At 41.1% G+C, this 19406-nt stretch overlaps 2 protein-coding genes across 2 annotated transcripts in view; one reads left to right on the top strand and one right to left on the bottom strand.

The window, feature by feature from the left end:
- The first annotated feature begins 1623 nt into the window (after positions 1-1623).
- On the top strand, positions 1624-8804 carry ppa2 (inorganic pyrophosphatase 2). Its single transcript, XM_074629276.1, has 12 exons — positions 1624-1907; positions 3455-3519; positions 3622-3666; positions 3757-3810; positions 4450-4569; positions 5029-5115; positions 5552-5678; positions 7503-7630; positions 7785-7870; positions 7963-8032; positions 8146-8185; positions 8292-8804. Exons 1-12 carry the CDS (start codon positions 1715-1717, stop codon positions 8312-8314), a joined length of 1038 nt encoding a protein of 345 aa, XP_074485377.1. The 5' UTR covers positions 1624-1714; the 3' UTR covers positions 8315-8804.
- Positions 8805-9499: 695 nt separating this feature from the next.
- Positions 9500-19406, bottom strand: part of tet2 (tet methylcytosine dioxygenase 2) — a 32278-nt gene continuing 22371 nt past the window's right edge. Inside the window, exons 2-10 of the mRNA XM_074629272.1 lie at positions 16066-19038; positions 15893-15983; positions 15709-15802; positions 15390-15598; positions 15056-15206; positions 14891-14980; positions 14454-14591; positions 13892-14243; positions 9500-13769 (exon numbers count right to left, since the gene is read on the bottom strand). Coding sequence (XP_074485373.1) covers positions 12358-13769; positions 13892-14243; positions 14454-14591; positions 14891-14980; positions 15056-15206; positions 15390-15598; positions 15709-15802; positions 15893-15983; positions 16066-18994 — 5466 coding nt within the window. The 5' untranslated portion in view covers positions 18995-19038 and the 3' untranslated portion in view covers positions 9500-12357. The remainder of the gene's footprint in view (positions 13770-13891; positions 14244-14453; positions 14592-14890; positions 14981-15055; positions 15207-15389; positions 15599-15708; positions 15803-15892; positions 15984-16065; positions 19039-19406) is intronic.

Below are 19406 nucleotides of genomic sequence, written 5' to 3'. Positions count from 1 at the left end.
ACTACTACTACTAGGTATACACATGGACTACTAAACTGACATATGGACCACAAGCATGCAATGGAAGAATAGTAAAGTTAATAAGGAAAAAATAATTGACTTCCGGTTGCAAGGATTTCATTATCAAAATAAAGATGTAATAGTAACCGAGCGGCTACAGTATGTGCTCTGTTGAGGTGTAATGACACATACCCAAATACTATGTTACGACAATATTATTGAAACTATGGACAAATATAGGCTACGGATTAAAACGTATGCCATACATGCTTTGGTGACTGCCCTGATCTTCCCTTGAGGCCTTTTGCCATGTTATATGTATATTTTATATTTCTATGCGCCAAACATCAGGCCAAAGATCCCACATGAAAAAAACATAATTTTTTTTTTTGCTAAGCCCATTATCTGATTTTATATATTTGTTTCTCTCTTATTATTTAATTTAATTGTTCTAGTTATTTACTTTTCTTAATTTGTTTAATTTATTACTATTTTTTTCCCCCTTTCAGACCAACATGGTGTGTGTATGAGTGTGTGTGTGTGTGTGTGTGTGTGTGTATGAGTGTGTGTGTGTGTGTGTGTTTCTGTTTTTATTTCATGTTAAGGACAATGTGTTACATTCTACATTTGATGATAAGATGACTTTTGCCATGTCTAAAAAAAAACTAAAAAAAAAAGATTTGAAAAAAATCAATACCAAAAAAAACAAAAACATACCAGAAAACTAAATTTATATTGCACATTCACAGTCATCCAAAAAAATATATCTCCATTTAAGATACCCCTACAAACTCCTATAGGCACACAAGATCCTGGCATATTGCCATGCATTAAATGCCATCAGAGGATTAATTTACCATCAACTCACTCCCCAAACACATCAGAGACTGCGCCAAGCTGTTCACATTCAAATTACAAATCAAAACTCACCTTTTTAGAACTGCTTTTAATGTGTAATTAATAATGTGCGTTTTATATCTTTTTTACGATGTCCTTGTTTTATGATCTTTTTATCTTTGTAAAGTGTCTTTGAGTTTTTAGAAAAGCGCTAGATAAATAAAATGTATTATTATTATTACTATTATTATATTTCAGTTTATGGTTTTCAATCAAACCCTTATTTTTTCTCTATGTCTATTACTCGATAGATTCAAACATATTTTACCCATATTTGGCCTTTTTTTTGGTGATTTTTAGAGAGCATAGGCTACGTTCCAAATCGCATACTTTTTCTTTTTACTTCTAGTACATACTGCAGCTGCCATTACAAAGTACATACTGTTGCATGCAGTATGCAAACAATTGGGACATTGGGACACACTACTTCCTCATAACCTTATAATGCGACCGAATGTAGTAGGATGTCCTGGCATACTGCATTTGACATACTATGTATTGGGACATACTAAATCTTTTTCTGGCATACTAAATAGTATGGTAGTATGGGTATTGGAACGCACGGTACGTACTAAAGGCGCAATGTTATGCATTCTGCATGCAACACTACGCAGCTGCAGTATGTACTACAAGTAAAAAGAACAAGTGTGTGATTTGGAACGCGTCCATAGTCTCCACCCGCTGCACTGTACATGCTTTTATTTTGAAAACCCGACAGGAAGCCCTGGTTTCCCCTCTGGCGGACTAATGAGTGGATGTGTCGGAGGAGGAGAAGCAGGAACCGAGAGAGGAGGAAGAAGAAGTAGTAGTGTCTATAATGAGCCCGCTGTTGCTGCGCTGCTCGCTCGGCTGCTTGACGACAGTTCTCGGCTCATTTTCCGCTTCACGAAACAAACTCGTCACACAAGCAGCAGCAGCAGCTCCTCATCTGTTGTATCTCAGGAAAACGATGCACTATCAGACGGAGGAGAGAGGACGCCCACATTCTGCTGACTACCGGATCTATTTCAGTAAGTTCTAATCATCGAGCGGAACCATGGTTTAACGGGTTAGCAGCAGGCTGCAGGTGTCGGACAGGTAACCAGGGTGACACACACAGGTCGACCTGCAGGTCAAGGTAACGTTTGACCTTTGAGCTGCAAAGCGAGGAGTTTTCTTGACATATGGCACCGATAGCACGTAGCTCTAGAGAGATAAACCCCTCCGGTGTTAGGAGACAGCTTCCTGTAGGCTGAACTGGTTCATAAGCAGAGAGAGAGGAAGATGTTTCACTGGATCCTCCTCACGAGGTTCTACTTCCTGTTTACATTTCAGCCCCCCACATGTCAGATCAGGTGATGTTAGACTCATTACAGTGTGATGCAGATGTTCAGATCAGGTGATGTTAGACTCATTACAGTGTGATGCAGATGTTCAGATCAGGTGATGTTAGACTCATTACAGTGTGATGCAGATGTTCAGATCAGGTGATGTTAGACTCATTACAGTGTGATGCAGATGTTCAGATCAGGTGATGTTAGACTCATTACAATGTGATGCAGATGTTGAGACATTTTATTCACTGTTATTTAGTCTTGATTCAGATATTGTCAATATTTGATAGTTCTTTTCATATTTTCATTGTAATTTTCTTCTATACAGATGTAGTTTTAATTCAGATGTATTGCTCATATTTTATAGTATTTTCTTCATATTTTCATTGTAATTATCTTCTGTATGGCTTACATTTTAATTCAGTATATTGCACTTATTTTATAGTATTTTTCATATTTTCATCGTAATTTTGTTCTATGCGGCATACATTTTAATTCAGATATATTATACATATTTTTATAGTATTTCTTTCATGTTTTCATTGTTATTTTCTTCTATACAGATTTCATTTTAATTCAGATATAGTGCACATATTTTATTGTATTTTCATTGTAATTTTGTTCAATGCGGCATACATTTTAATTCAGATATATTGCACATATTTTATGGTATTTTTCATATTTTTATTGTAATTTCCTTCCATACAGCTTTCGTTATTTTTTTCTATATTGCTTAAATTTTAATTCAGATATATTGCTCATATTTTATAGTGTTTTCTTCATATTTTCATTGTAATTCTCTTCTTTATGGTTTACATTTTATTTCAGTATATTACACTTATTTTATAGTCATTTTTTATATTTTCATTGTAATTTTGTTCTATGCAGCTTTCATTTTAATTCAGATATATTGCACATAGTTAATGGTATTTTTCACATTTTCCTTTTAATTTCCTTCTATACAGCTTTTTGTTTTATATCAGATATATTATACATATTTTTATAGTATTTCTAATTTTGTTCTATGTGGCTTACATTTTAGTTTGTTTGTTTATCTTACATTTGTCATCAAGTTGTTAGCTACGCTTTTGCTTAACTTCCCCACGTTGTCACAAATCTACAACATTCAAAGACCTTTGATATTTCTGTATGCTGTGTAATAATTGAATGTACGATAAACAATCTCCTGGGATTTATGTTTGTATGTATGGAGGTTTTAACTTTTTTTGTTTGTTTTTTCTTAGAAACGTCTGAAGGGAAATACATTTCACCGTTCCATGACATCTCACTTATAGCGGAGACAGAACAGGTAACTGTTTGATAAATACTGCAGAAAGTTCATGACTCTGTCTACCTGCTAAACTGCATGAGAATATTCAAACTACTCTTTTTTTTTTTTTTCTTTCAACAGGACAATGATGTGCCAGCTAAAAAGCCCAAGAAGCATGATAGTGAGGTATTGTCAAATTTAAATTTTTATGTCAGTTTTACCAGCTGAAACATTCCCCCAGCATGCACTGCATATAGCTATCTTCTGTACTTCCAGGTGCTCTATAACATGGTCGTGGAGGTACCTCGATGGACAAATGCTAAAATGGAGGTAAGAAGGCTGTATATTAATATAGCTTATATGGCTTAAATTAATGATTATCTTAATTGTTTTCTTTAAAATGTCAGAAAATGGTGAAAAATGTCGATCAGTGTTTCCCAAAGCCCAAGATGATGTCCTCAAATGTCTTGTTTTGTCCACAACTCAAAGATATTCAGTTTACTGTCATAGAGGAGTAAAGAAACCAGAAAATATTCACATTTAAGAAGCTGGAATCAGAGAATTTTTCATTAAAATCAATTAATCGTTGCCGCTCTATCACTTCCAGTACTACAGCTACTACTGCTTTAGAAAAGGCTGAGATTGAAATGTTTAATAATAACCGGTGTGTCAACTTTCACTCAATGATAATCCATCATAAAGTTTCCAAGAATTTATCAGAGCAGTCGCCTGAAGCTATTTTATTCGTTATTTAACGAGTCTCTAAATTGATGATGCCAGACTTACTGTCGCCAAGAATTGGCTTGACAAAAAGAGTCTAAACTGAGTTAGCACAGCGTTAGCTTGAAGCCGAGGTTTTGATTGTTGGTGACACGAGAGAAAATAAATAAAATATGCTTCAACATTGATGAAAGCACGCACTTGCACTCAAATACAAACATACACCTTCATAACTGCCTCAATTTCCAGATCGCAACTAAGGAACCGTTGAACCCGATCAAACAAGATGTGAAGAAAGGAAAGCTCCGATACGTTGCCAACATATTCCCCCATAAAGGTTACATCTGGAATTATGGGGCGCTCCCACAGGTGAGCAAAATACACCGTATGAATTCAGACTTTCAGACTTTTTTTGTGTATTTTTTTTGTGCATGTCCCATCATCCTCATGTTGTATTGATTTTTATCGTAGTCAGCGATTGACAAATAACAACACTGCAATTTAAAGGAACAGTGTGTAGCATTTCGGGGGGTCTATTAGTAATATAATACTCATAACTATGTTTTCATTTGTGTATAATCACCTGAAGCTAAGAATTGTTGTGTTTTCGTTAGCTTAGAATGAGCCCTTCATATCTACATAGATGCCACCAAATCCTACAAACCTTTAAAGACTTAGTGATGAATTTTGTTTTAATTGAAAAGCATATTTTAGTCCCACTGTCATTATTTCTACTTATTTATTTATTTTATAGGTAGTTAGTTGAAATGTTTGCCAGATTTGTTTTTATTTTTCTAATTCTGTTTTTGAACTTTTCTTTGGGGAAAGACATGGGAGGACCCAAACCACACAGACGAAGAGACAAAGTGCTGTGGTGACAATGATCCCATTGACGTTTGTGAGATCGGCACTCAGGTAAGACTGCTTCAAGTGTATATGTAAGAGATAATGTACAGCGAGCCCGTTATTGCTGCTAAATAAACAGCGACGCAAAGCGGAGGGGTGTTGCATCGCCCTGAAGGGGTTTATTTTACAACAATGACCCGCTAGCTGTACATTATCCCACTTATTACACGACTACTTACTTAAGAAACCAATAATTTGACACAGAAATGATCCTCCAGACTCTGAGATCAGAGCTGCGTCCATAGCAACGGTTTGTTATACATAGCAACAGTCTGCTATAAAGAAATAACAGACCGTAGAACACCGTGATCGACCAGAATCGAGTATTCAACAAAGCTGTGTAATAAATATATAAATCATATCATTAGAGGTTTTTTTACTCACTTTAGAAAGACTTCTCAAAGATAACTTGATTTGATTTATAATTTTCTGGTCTGTTCTTCAGGTGTGCTTTCCAGGTCAGGTGATCCAGGTGAAAGTGCTCGGCATCTTGGCCATGATCGATGAGGGAGAAATGGACTGGAAGGTCATCGCCATCAATGCTAAAGACCCAGATGCCAAAAACCTGAATAGTGGGTGTTTTTCCAAAGATCATATCAACAGTCACCAAAAAAAAAAAACCCTGCTGCACACTGCTCCATTCTCTATCCGGAAGAATATTTAGTTCAAGAAACCTGCTGGCATAGATAGATAGATAGATAGATAGATAGATAGATAGATAGATAGATAGATAGATAGATAGATAGATAGAAAACTTGATTCCTGATTTACAGAAACACAGAAATTGTCCTTTGACAGGGCTCAACATCAAACGTGCACATTTATTTAAAAACACAAGTAAAATAGGACTAAAACTGTTAAAACTACGGTTGACAAGAGCAGTGCTAACAGGTCAGGGTACAGAGCCTATTTTATTTGATCAGGGTGATGATCGCTGAGGGAATAAAAGATTATTTTGTAGATGTTAAGATATTAAGATATAACTAAACTACTTTTGTTGGACGATATATTTTCCCTGAAATAATTGCTATAAACAATATTATTGTCATTTTAAGTCTATTTTATGCCACTGATATAATGATAATAGCATAATAATGAAATTACACCCTTTCAAAGGGCAATGAACATTTAATTCTTAACAATATTCAGACACTGGAATTGAAATGTAAAAAAAATATTAAAATATTCAAAATAAATAAAATGGACTCTTGAGCCCTGTTAACAAAATGCACAATGCCCAAGTCTTATTATGGTATGGAAAACCCTGCTGTTTAATCTAGCTAAATTACAATTTTTATTAAAATTGTTGGCTAAAATGTTGTTAACATTCTTATGTAAACAAACACGCGATGTAAACACAATGGGCAATATCGAGGTCAGCACAAATAATCAAGGTCATGTCCATATATCGTACGATAAGTCGGTAATGTAGTTATCGTGAGGGGTCTAGTGTCAGCGGAAATAAAATGCCTTCAGCTGCTCCAGAAGCCGACCACATATTATAAATACAGTATCAATGCACCTGCACTGCCCAGTTCACATTCAAGTGATTTGAATTCGGAAAGAAATATTTTCAGAAGCAACACATAAATCCAGTTGGCAGCTCAGACATCAACTTCAGACTGTAGTTAAAACACTAACCTAGAAGATTCCCTGTGGAGTTTTTATTGTCAACACGGCTTTGTTTACATTCAACGCTTCTTTACGAAACGTGTGTATCCTGAAGGCGTAACAAACATGTTGAATGACTTTTTTTTTTTACCCCATACAGCACTTACAAAACCGGTTTCTGAATATGCTTTAGCCTGCATTGTTTCTAATACAGCTGCAACCTTCTCCTAATGTTGTTTTAATGGGGCTTTGCTACCTTTTAAATATTTTCTAAACTCTTATCATCCTACAGAAGGATGTGCATATTCAACATACTCTTATATTTTGCATTAAGATATATTCCTAATACCAAGTGTAAATGGAGTACAGTCATATCTAATTCATACCAGGACGAATAAGAGCTTCAACAATTAATCGATTAGTTCTCAACTATTAAATTAATCGCCAACCATTTTGAGAATCGATTTGAGTCATTTTTTAAGAGAAAACAAGTAAAAATTCTCTGATTCCAGCTTCTTAAATGTGAATATTTTCTGGTTTCTTTACTCCTCTATGACAGTGAACTGAATATCTTTGAGTTGTGGACAAAACAAGACATTTTAGGACGTCATCTTGGGCTTTGGGAAACACTGATTGACATTTTTCACCATTTTCTGAAATTTTTTGACCAAACAACTCATCGATTAATCAAGAAAATCCCGACAATGATAATAATAATATTTGCAGCCCTAGTGCAAATTGGTCCTCTGTTCTTATTCTGCTGAATGTGTTTGTGTTTTCCTCAGGCATAGAGGATGTCCGCAAGTGCCGGCCCGGTCATTTAGAGGCCACTGTCGACTGGTTTAGGAAATATAAGGTGCCTGATGGGAAGCCTGAGAACCAATTTGGATTCAACGGACAATTCAAAGACAAGGTACGGAGACCTTTGTAGCACCAAACACAGTACGTAGATAAGACATGACAGTTTGTATACTCGGGTTTGGAGTCCATTGTGTTCTCAGCGGCTAAAACTGAATGGATCGCTCCCTAAGAAATCAAAATGTTTTTCTCTGATGTCCTGTTTTCAGGACTTTGCAGTTGAGATCATTAAGTCCACCCATGAGCACTGGAGGGCACTAGTGCAGAAGCAGACAAATAGTGGAGGGATCGACTGGTAAGTTGGTGGAGGTAAAACCCCTGCAGTGTGTGTGTGTGTGATGTACATATATAACAGACTATGTAAATGTAATTTACTTTTTTGATCAGCAAAAACATCTCCTGCTGTGAGAGCCCTTTCAAATGCAGTGCGGATGAGGCCAGAGACGTGGTGGAATCGGTGAGAACTTCCTGTTGTTTCACAATGATGATAGCAAACACAATAATAACATAATATAAAACTGTATTCAGGTTAGGTTTGGTAATTGTCCTGTGTAACGTTTGACACCCCAGGCCCCTGCGTTGGACAGCGCACATCCTGTGTCTCCAAATGGTAAGTAAATAACAACTAACCTGCACTCAATTTGGATTATTTGAGGCATTATGTGTTTCAACACTTATATTTCTATGTGACTCTAAATCTTCTCTCACTCTCACAGTGGACAAGTGGCATTTTGTCTGAAGCCCTAAAGACGATATGGAAACCAACAAAACCTCTTGAAGTCGTTTGAAGCAGCTGCGTCTTTTGAATACAGCTGGATTTATTTTCGGTAAGGACTCATTCTCAGCTGTATAAAGTGCCATGTAAGGTTATCAGACAATAATTTGTTTAAAAAAAACAACTGTAATACGCAGTACATTGGATATATGAGCCAGTGAAGATCTGTACAAAGTGGGTTTTTTGGACACCAAATTGATTTATTATAATAATAATTTAGAGTTTAGAAAATAAAAAATAATGAGTCTCCTTTCTATCGATTTGTAAATTATGTTGTATTCCGTATGTACTGCAGTATTTTTGTGTCTTGTATAAAAGACAAAGTCATGCTAATATGCCACAATTAGCCTTTTCGACTGTAATCACTTTCTGCTAGAATCACAACACAGTTTGTATGTAACAAGTAAACAAGTTCTTCCTGTTTGGGTAAATAAAAATGAAGGCGTGAACATGGCGTGATCTCTCCAGTTTTGTCCGTTATTACACATTTTAAAACTTCAACATGTGGACAATAATGCACAATATTAGTTAGAGTTCTTAAATATCAATTAGATATCTCTCTATCTATAAAGCAAGGAATCTCTATCTGTCTGTGTGTCCTTTGCATATCTCGCGAACCGCTCATTTGATCTACTTCACACTTGGCGGGTGATTTGCTGGGGACCCGAGGGAGTGCTTTGTCGAATTTGGTGCAATTTGGACATGTGACACGTTCAATATTAATAAACTGAATAAACAAGTGAATGGAGCTCTGCGTGGCAGCGGAGGTGGGGCTTCAGGGCTCTGAGGACTGAATCCAGCGTGTCGTCTGCAGCGGGCAGACCGCGGCTCATTGACTGTCGTTCACTTTTGATGCTGGATATACAAACAATACAACTAAACTCTTCTTCACTCCCCTGGAGTCTACGAGTGATGAGCGGTTCTCGACAACGCTACAAGCAGCACTTCTGGGGGCCGAGCAATCGGCGTGCTCCAAACGGGCACGCCACCCGACAACGTTGTAAGTAGAAATAACAGAAGCCAATCAGCCAGTTCCTAACGGGCACGCCACCCCGACAACGTTGCAAGAAGTAATACCGGGAGCCAATCGGCCACATCCCGAACGGCCACTGCACTAGTTGTTAGTATTAACTTGGAGTAACAAATCAATTTGCTTTAAATAAATATAAATTTTATTAAAAAAACACCCACATCTCAGCAATATCAGGAATGATATAATAAACAGCTTTCAAATAAACTGCATTCATTACATTACAATACTTACAGTATTAATACCCATCCTTAATTCCATTTTTTTGTAGCATACCAAACTTCAGGAGAACAAGGGAAGCCTTAAAAAATAAAATGACAGGCAAAAAGTTGCACTTTTTTTTATTTTTTTATACCCTTAGTGTCTAACTGCAAAAAGACCAAGTGTGCATCAACTGCTAGCGTAACCTTTGAGCTGAGCACGTATAGCGCACTAGTTAAGCCCAGAAAGTCATTCAAGTAATGTTGACTCACTCAGAAACACTCTGAAGCATCTTCAAGTATGGCTATGCTTTTAACCCGCTATATCTGAGACACCTTGGCTTTCTCAACCACAACCTGCTACTGTAGCTGGGTCCTGTACAACGAAATTCAACATTTTTGTTTATGTAGATTTATTTTACAAAATTGGAACAGTTAAAAAAAACTAGAACTTCTAATGTCTGAGCGAAACAGGATACTATAACTGTAAACATTGCTGTGACAGTGAGCACACATTTACAGACTTCCTGGATAATCTAACCGTGATCGTTCTGTTAACCTGAAGGAGCCGAAAGAATATTAAACGATAATGATGAGGATCGCTGATAGAGGAGCTGTGGGTCGATCTGACAGAACAAGAAGAACCTACGTCAACGTCAAAGAATGAGTTGTTTTCCTGCAATACAGGTTCTTGGTATGTACAATGTGACATAATTTATTTATTTTTTTTAACACATTTACAATCTATTTAAATAAAATGTAATTACATATTTTTTTTTCCTGAAAAAGAAATGAAGTGCTTTCAGAAAATGAATATGTTGAAGAGTGGGGTAAGGTGTTACTATAACATGACAGTCATTCCACTATATAGCGCATTAATTAAATCAAATAGACAGGGAAGAAAAATCATTATACAATTGCTTAGTGGTTATAAATAAATTTAACTATACACAGGCACAAAGATGTGCAACTACGTTAATCACTGCCCTGGTCTTGCCTTGTAGCAAAAGCAAACACATTGCTTTTTGCTTAGTCAATAGCATACTTTCCCTTTAGTCAACTCAGTGCATATATGTTCAAATGACTTTTAAAAGATTACCACCATCCCACTAGCTAAAATATAAGTAAAAAAAACTGCAGGAAAGTATCTTTTCTTCTCACAAAATAATTTTTCTCTATGTGAAGTAGATGAAAATTGGATTCAGGATGCAATGGCAAGTACCTGAATGAGAAAAAGACCAGATGGATACAGGCGATGAACACAGAATTAGTTGAAAATGTCCCTGATTTTACAGTAACATCAAAGGTTCAAGTTCAAGTAATACTTTCTAACAGATTGATAAGAAAGTAAGAAATGAACTGCCTTTTGGTGGCCTGAAGTTGAACTGTTATTAAAAAATGTTTGAAATTAATATACAAAGGAAGGAAGAAAAATATGTTATAATCCTATTGCCAAACTAGTTTTGAGGTATATGACAGGTTTGTACTGTACATTATTTAAAAGCCTTCTCGCTCGCTCAAAGAGTCTCACATTGTACGTTTCTAGTAGGTTGGATAGCACCTTATGATATAAAATCAGTTAAAACCCAAAGAAATACAATGAAATAGGCTGTTAGCATTCTTTACAACACTAAATCTCTAACAGTAATTCCAAAAAAGGGAAATTAATTTACTGTACAAATCTCACCTGTTTATCTTACAGTTAGATTACAATAATTAAAGACCCCACAGCAAGCCAGCTGCCCTCTGAAACTGACACTGAGCTTACCCTGTTTCATGTTCCTCAGTGTATAAAAAGCACATTTCCTAAGCACCACAGACACACAACTACATGTAATATTCACAGTCCAGGTTTGTTCAATGATCCTAAGGTAAGGAACATTAAAAACAGTCGCTGACAACACAAAAACCTGGAAAAAAACTGAAATAACACAAAGGTAGACTTTTTTTTTTCCTCAAAATGTTAAAAATGCACCATAAGGATGGCTCGATTTACAGTATAAATGACATAGGAAAGTGAGAGAAGCACCGACACAATGATAGTTTAAAAAATGTTTTTGCATGAAATTGAAACAGTTTCGTGGATCGCTCATACAATCCTCTGTTATAAATTCATCAATTTAATTTTAGTGATGCTTAGAAGTGAAATTACTCTCAATGTAGCGATAACCAGATTGTATGATTTAAAGGTATTACCAAAACATTTAACTCTCATTATCAAAAAGTGCTCTCAGAAACACTGACTAACCAAAAACCATAATGATGCTGATCATTTGACCCGAGGGATGATATATCTTCAGTGTCCTGTTGTGTCACTCGTAGAGTGAGTTATGGTCATAGTGTGAAGGCATTTGACTTTAAATAAATGGTAATAAGCACACACTTTAGCACCGTGAATGTTGTCATTTACAAAGTCAGTGTTTTATGCCAAGAGTACAATTTTGTAAGAAAAATAAAGCCACCAAAAATGAAACTTTGTTTCCATTAAAAATAGGTCCTTATGTATCAGACGGAAAGCACCAGAGATGTTGACAGTGTGTTTCTTGCAAAAGTTGCCAAACAAAAATAAATACATCCGTAGTAGGGTCAACGAGTAAAGCTTGATTGTTAAAGAGGTGAAAGACCTGATGTGAGAGGTGATTTAAGTCTCATCTGATCACAGGTTCAGTTTTCTACGTAACCTCACGGACAGGAAGGAGTGTTTAGACGAGGCCGGCGGTGCTTGTGGTCTTTGTCATAAATAAAGCACCTTAGATTTTCTTCTTCATGAGTGTTTCTCACACAAACTGACTGTAAGGCCCTGTGACCTTGGTGAAGGCGTACGGAGCTGTATTGACATAGGTGTTTGTTGTGCACGACAAGGACCCCTGCATTAGTGCCTGGATGAAACGCTTGTAAGGAGGCTCCCCGGTGGTTTCTGACTCCGGATGCTCGCGCTTCGCCCCCTTCTTGCCCTTGCTGGGCGTCCCCTCGCCGCCATTCCTCTCCGCGTCTTCCTCCTTCTCTCGAGCCTTCTCTGCCATCTTGGCTTCCCACAGTGCCAAACCGTGCTTGGCCTCGTTCATGTTTTTGTGCTGGTAGAAGACCAAGGAGATGCGCGTTGGGTGCGTGCGGTCGGGGTTTTTGACGGGCGTTGTGGCGTGGAGCTCCCGTTTCGCACACTCGATGAGGACTGAGCCGTGGCTCGGCGCCACTGCCACGCCACCGATGTCGGGATCCAAGAAGTTGTGCTCGTTGTCTGACCACACCTCGGGCTTTTGTGGTGTTGTGGGTGTCTGCGGCGTTCCAGGCTCCTGCTTAATACCAGAGCCCATGAGGCTCCCGTTAGGCAGACCTAACCCTGACTGAGTTTCAGGGTTTAAACACCCGCCACTTAGCTGAGCAGAAAGCATCTGCGGACGAGGCATGCCCATCTCTGTCTTGATTTGCATATGGAAAGGATCTTGGCCTGGGGCTAAGATCTGAGGGCTCCGAGACAGGTATGGATTTGCGTATCCTCCAAACTGATTGCCTTTGCTCACAGCAGCTGTATAGTCCAGACCTCCGTGAGCTGAGGGTGCTCTTGAGAGGGGGTCCATGAACTGGGGGTCTGAGGCTCCATTAGGACCATAAGGAGAGTACGGTCTCATGGGATGGACTGGCCTCATGCTGCAGGCATTGTAACCATTCACCTGTAAACCTTGCTCGCCATACCTTGGCGGGTAATTGACCTCATAACGTTGATGAACACCGTACGGCTGCTCTGAGTAAAGTGCTGGCCGCTGCTGTCGATACATGTCCAGATGCTTTGGGTTCGAAGCATAGTACGGATGGTAATTGTCAAGGGGCATTCCTCCGTTACATTGATAACCTGGGTATGGGCGACTTGATCCGTTCATGTAGGAGTTGGTTACGTGGAGCGGGGAGGGGTAAGTGCTGGCTGGTGTTGGCGGCTGAGGGGGATACATGGCGCCTGGCTTGGAAGTGCTTGGAAAAGACCCAGGGTGGTTGGGGAACCTGGGGTAACTGGCTACATTGGGTGAGCCAGGATAAGGGGGAAGGATGCTCTGGTGCTGTTGTTGCTGTTGTTGCTGTAGTTGCTGTAGTTGCTGTAGTTGCTGTAGTTGCTGTAGTTGCTGATGATGGGCCCCTAGGGGGTGTGTTGGCTGACCTGACTGTAGGATTGCTCCCACAGCACCTGGAATAGGTCCTAGAAAACAAAACCCCCAAAAGATAAAGCCCTAAGCTGCAGTTTAAACACAAAGCTTCAATCATGTGTCAATATTTAAGAAACAATTGATAAAAAATGCGTCAGAATAAAAGTTACCCTACCTGCCATAGGAGTGCTCTGAGCGATGTTCTCGTAAGCGCCAGCTTTTGCCTTGGCCAGGAGGGCGGCCTTCTCTGCCTTTTCACTGTCCAGCATGGCATTCCTGTTGGCAGCTGCCTTCTTAGCATCCAGCTTCTTTTGCCGGCAAGACTTGGCGGGCTCTGAAAGCATGCGCACCTGGCGGCGGAAGGCACTGAGGACTTGGATGGCTCCTGACTTGATTTTCTCCTGCTGACCCTCCTCGCTGCCAAATTCATCAGTGTTGGAAGCCTTATAAAGAGGCAGTACATGGAGCTGCTCATCCTCGGGTATTTTTCCAATTTCTCGGTTATCCTCGCTTGTTAATGTGCACACCTGGAAAAAAAAAGGTGAGTTTAGTACTTTCTGTTTTGGATGATATTAAATAATAAATCTGCTTTTATTGTTCACACATCTGTTTCAAAGCCACGCTTCGATGGGACGCTAAGGCGTAGCTCGATGTGCAGTTTGCAGTTTCTCCGTATCTATCTTTCCTCAAATAAATACTTGTAAAGATATACTGTACGTTTCCCAGGTTGTGCTTACCACAGTGCTACCACCCTGCATGTTGTGGAGGTCTCTGTGAGCGTGGGCGCAGAAGTCCAGACAAGCGGTGACCCCGGAGAAGGGACGGCCCTCCTTGACCCCCAGACGACAATCTGGTGCCCTGTGTTCATGTTCCGTCTGTTTACAGGTACAACAGGAGGTACATTTGAATACGATATTAAGAGTTTCTGGAGGTTATTAAACAGTATAGATGGGGAATCTTCACAAAACGTCTTTATCATGTAGACACTTTGAGAAATACCCATGCAAAGTGTACCATTGTTGTCCTGCGTGCAAGTTGCATCACTCACAAGTAAACACGTGACTTAAAACCATGCAAAAACACAACATTTTCATCATATATTTTGGTAATACTAAATTATTAAGATGTAGATGTGGGAAGGTTAGCAGTCTATATGATGTTTAAATATACACACCTGGTTTGCATACGCTTCAGGTGCCAAAGTTTTATACAAGGGACCCAATAAGGTTGCTAGATTTTGAAGGTTGTGCTCCAGTTTCTCTTCCTGAAAGACAAAAATTGGCAGTATTAAGTACCTTAATTAACATATTATATTAGCGTAACCATGGTGCACATATACCTCTCTCATATCATCTCCTAGTAGCTTGAATTTTCTTGGGATTTTGCTCCGGGCGAATTTGCAGCCGTTGTAGTACATGCTCCAGGAGCAGCCGAAGGAGAAAGACGCTCCACAGGCGTCAGGATTTAATCCCTGGCACGCACAGGTCCTCCTGAAGAGGGAGGACAAAAAAAAAGAGGATTGAATTGGTAACTTAAATCTATAACTTCATGTTCCTTTTATGCATACAAAATAAGAACCAAGAACCAAACATTCCCCTTAACTTGTGTGTTTGGTTAAAAAACTAATGTAGCGCCACTTGGCCAGACCTGAGTTCTGTAGCGCTGTCACTTACTCTTCATTGATAGCGCATCGTCTCTGGGTGAGGGCTCCATGCTTTGTTAGAGTTTCACTTAGCTCGAGGTAGAGGCGGTCAGCCAGGCTGGGCAGGATGCCCTCCCAGACCAGGATGACTACAATGATGCAGGCTGATTCACATTTGTGACCAGTGCGTTCCCGCACCAGCACCAGCAACTTTTCGTCTACACTGGATCGACGAATCACCTGAAACGTGACAGGTAGAGGAATTTGTGCACACGCGGATATTTGGGGTCAAATACGAGGGCAGATGATTTGCCTGCTTCTCAAATGAAATAAACAAAAATGGTTCTTACCCATTTGGCTATGGGACACCCTTGTGTACTTTTTCCTTCCTTGCCGGTGTATATTACTTTCTCAATCCTGATGGCGCTACCAGTTAGACCAGACCTTCAAAGCAGAATAGAGGCATTAAAGTAAACACAAGAAATACAATCCATGTTTACGGTAATTTATTAAGAGGTCAAATATGTGGCTAACCTTTTCTCGATCCCCTCCCGAATACCGGCAACACTCGGCGCTGACCCCAAGTGAGTGTAGTACGGGCCTTCGTCCTTCTCACTGATTTGTTCTAAATATCATAAAGGAACATACATTAATATTTACACACCAACTGATCAATCGTGTTGCAGAACCAACATCATGAGACTCACCAACACAGTGGCAGGATGCGATATCATACTGTGTTTTCATGGGGGTGTCCAGGAGGTTCTTTATAGGGGTATCCAATAGCTTCATAGGAGACTCCATGAAGCTCTGTAGGAGGTGCTCCTTCTTCGGGGTCAAATCAGGTGGTCTTTTTAGCGTTACGGCGGGGGGAGCAGCTGATGCTGATTCCATTCCACACAGGTCGGCGTTGGTTGACAGGATCGTGACGGGCCCGGAAGATTCCACCTTGACTTTATTTAATGAATTGACGACGAGGGATTTCTTCTCAAACACAGGTGAAAGCTGGTACTGCCTCAGGCTTTGTTCCATGGAGGCCAAGATGCTTCCCTGCCTCTTGCTTTGCTCGCTGCACATGGATGGTTGATTCTCCTGCTTGACTTGCACTCCGCCCATGCCCGCCTCTCGCATCTGTAACTGATGCTCCTGATGTGAACAAGGCATCTCAAATCTGGGTTCGTTTTCCATTTTCACAGGTCTCAGGCCAAGTTGGGGGTCACTAGTGCTCTGAAGGAGATGAGGAGGGCCCTGGCGCTCCTGCCTTTGTAGCAGGTGCATACGCAGTGCCGCGTGCCTCTGAGTGTCTCCATGGGGACCCACAGGTGCCAGAGGTAGTCGAGGTCCCCTTTGGAACTGAGCGCACGATATCTTCAGCTGCTGCTCAGCTTTAGGATACATCTGTGTTGATACCTGTTGGTTTAACGCGCCTTGCGGTAAGTGAGGTTGTGACTGCGTCGAGGTGAAGTCTGCATGGTTGGGCTGGTGGCAGTGGTTGATAGGCCGCTGTGGTTGAAATTGCTTGAGGTTACTGCTGCCTGAGTTGGGTGGAAACGGCCTTTGATGTTGTTGAAGCATTTCTGCTGTGTTATTGTAACTGAATGTTGCATGGTCGCCGTGCTGGATGTGTTGGTTGTTGGGTTGAGCAGAGTTGTTTCTAGGAGGCTGGTTGGTTTGAAGCTGCTGCTGGCCGGGCTGAGGCTGACTGCGAGGTCTGTAATCGGGAGACTTGAGCTGCTGCCCCTCAAACTGCGGCGGGTGGGACAGCGGGCGCTGAAGGTGACAGTGCTGTTGTTGTTGCTGCTGCTGTTGCTGTGTTGGTAAAAACCCCGGTGACAGTATATCCTGCAGGTCAGGGTCTTCACATAAGTGCTCTGGCTGCATCTGAGTGTGGTAGCGGCCTTCTGCTTGCTGATCTTGGTGGAAATTACGCTGCTCGGGCATCTTCTGGGGCAGAGGCTGCTGCATTTGAGGTGCTTTTGAATTCGATTGCTGCCACTCAGGGGCAGTGTTGTGCTGGGCTGGAGCACAGTGTGTTTGGGCCAGGAGACGGTCCTGCTGTTGCTGCTGGAAGCTGTTAGACCCCTGGCTGCTATCTGTGAAACCTGCCTGTGTCTGGAACCTTTGCGCTGCATTTGGCTCCAACATCTGGCAGTGAAGCTGGGGGTTAGCTGTCTGCTGCTCCGACTGAGGCTTAGCAGGGAAGCCCCTCCACATGTCCTGCTCTTGTGCCTGGGACGACGGGCCGCTCGCCGGTTGCTGCTGGGAAGAGTTCTGCTCTACCCAGCCTTTCTGGAGGGGAGTGGAACATGATAAATTGGCTCTCTGCTGAGGTGCGCTCTCCATCCCGTTTTCTAAGCCAGCATGACGTGGCTGCTGGAGGCCGGGCCCCATGGGTCCAGTACTGTCAGCTCCATGTGAGCTCCCAGCATTTTGTTTAAAGGTCTGGGGTTGAATCCCGTACTGGTGGCCCCTATCAGTGCCGAGGCGCTGATGCTGACCAGACCTGGGTTCTTCACTTTGCCCCATCTTCTGTATCCCAGCGCTGGGAAAATTTGCGTATCCGCCTGTCTCTGCTGCCTGTAGAGGAGCGCTGCGCTCCAGAAAAGAGTTCTGGTTAAACTCCTGGTTGGCCTTTGCATATATTCCTTGATGATTTGCATCATCTGGATAGCACCGTGGGCCATTTTGATGTTGTTGGGAGCTATTGGCAGTGTTTGTAGGTGAGATCATGCCAGGCAGCTGACCTAGAGACAGCTCCTGACCAGAGTATGATGGTGGCCGCTGCTGCTGCTGCTGCTGCTGGTGGTCTGCTTCAAAATTGTTGGAGTATCCATTCACTACATAGTTGTTATAATTGTTGCCTCCTTCGACGCTGCCCGATGCTCCAGGCTGCTGTTGCTGTGAGTCCGGCATTTGAGCTGAATTGGGCAATCCTGAGGTTAAAGAGGGGGGTTGAGCACCATCACCGGGCAGCTTATTTGCCAGTGAACCATTGACAGCATCCAGCTGTGGCCCAGATGTTTGTGGTGCGATTGACACTTGCTCAGGATAATACTGAGACAAGGTTTTCTCTAAAAGATCGCCCGGAGTGCTTTCTATGGTTGAGGGGGGCGATACAGCACCGTTTGGAATAGAACCTTGTTTATTCCTCGGAAGACAGAAAATATCCCCATTAGGAAAATTACAGTTCCTCTTATCTATCTTAATCTCTGTCTGTGGGCTATTGCATCCAAACTCTGCTGCCTTTGCCAGCTCAGGAAAGCTATGCACCAAACTGGAGCTCATGTCGTCATTTCTTTTTATCTCAGAATCTACTTTAAGTTTCTTGGGCTGGTGGGCCAGTAAGGACTGCTCAGTGAGGGCATGCTTCAACTCTCCATTCATCATGTAGGATCCTTGATCGAACAGCCCTTGCACTGAAGCAGGACTGCTGCAGTTCTCCCTGTGCCTCTTCATGGAGTTGGCACCTGCGCCGGGCTTGTAATGGTTCCAGTTCGTGTCCCCAGTGATCTGCAGAGAATCTCCCTCCGAAGACTGGCCTCCATTCTGGAGTTTGTGAGAGATGTTGCGAGATGTGCCAAATTGCGCTAATATCAGATTTTCTTCCGTCTCATGTCTGGCCTGTTCTGTTTCCATCTGGCCTGCTCAGAGTCCATCCACAGGGCTGCCCTCTGTCCGTCCTGCAGGGCAACAAAGAGGGAGAGAAACCGTCATTATTCAAGCAGAGTTATGTTTTTAAATACAATATGTACTATGTTAGATCATACAGCGTTCCCCACGTGATTTTATTTGAACCTAGATATGTGCAGGAACTTCACACAGTCAAATACACTCTGCTGACACACATCTACCTTCAGCACTCTTCATCTAGAGGCTCAGGTCTGAATATGGCCTTAGTGAAGGGAAGGTCAGTCGAGTAATGTGTTTACACTTGGCACTGAATGTGTATCAGCTGGCAACACGATCCTGTCATAGAATTAGATTGACCCTGACCTCATCCCTCTATAACCTAAAAAAACGGATAGCAAGTAGAAAGTGAGCAGAGGAG

The sequence above is a fragment of the Sebastes fasciatus genome, chromosome 3 (assembly GCF_043250625.1).
Source record: "Sebastes fasciatus isolate fSebFas1 chromosome 3, fSebFas1.pri, whole genome shotgun sequence".
Taxonomy (NCBI): domain Eukaryota; kingdom Metazoa; phylum Chordata; class Actinopteri; order Perciformes; family Sebastidae; genus Sebastes; species Sebastes fasciatus.
This window is presented reverse-complemented; position numbering and strand designations above follow the sequence as displayed.

Excerpts from the sequence above, each read along its gene's own strand:
- ppa2 (XM_074629276.1), top strand. The coding sequence starts at position 1,715 with ATGAGCCCGCTGTTGCTGCGCTGCTCGCTCGGCTGCTTGACGACAGTT. Across the intron at positions 3,520-3,621 it reads TTATAGCGGAGACAGAACAG|GACAATGATGTGCCAGCTAA; the intron begins GTAACTGTTTGA and ends TTCTTTCAACAG. Across the intron at positions 5,116-5,551 it reads TTTGTGAGATCGGCACTCAG|GTGTGCTTTCCAGGTCAGGT; the intron begins GTAAGACTGCTT and ends TCTGTTCTTCAG.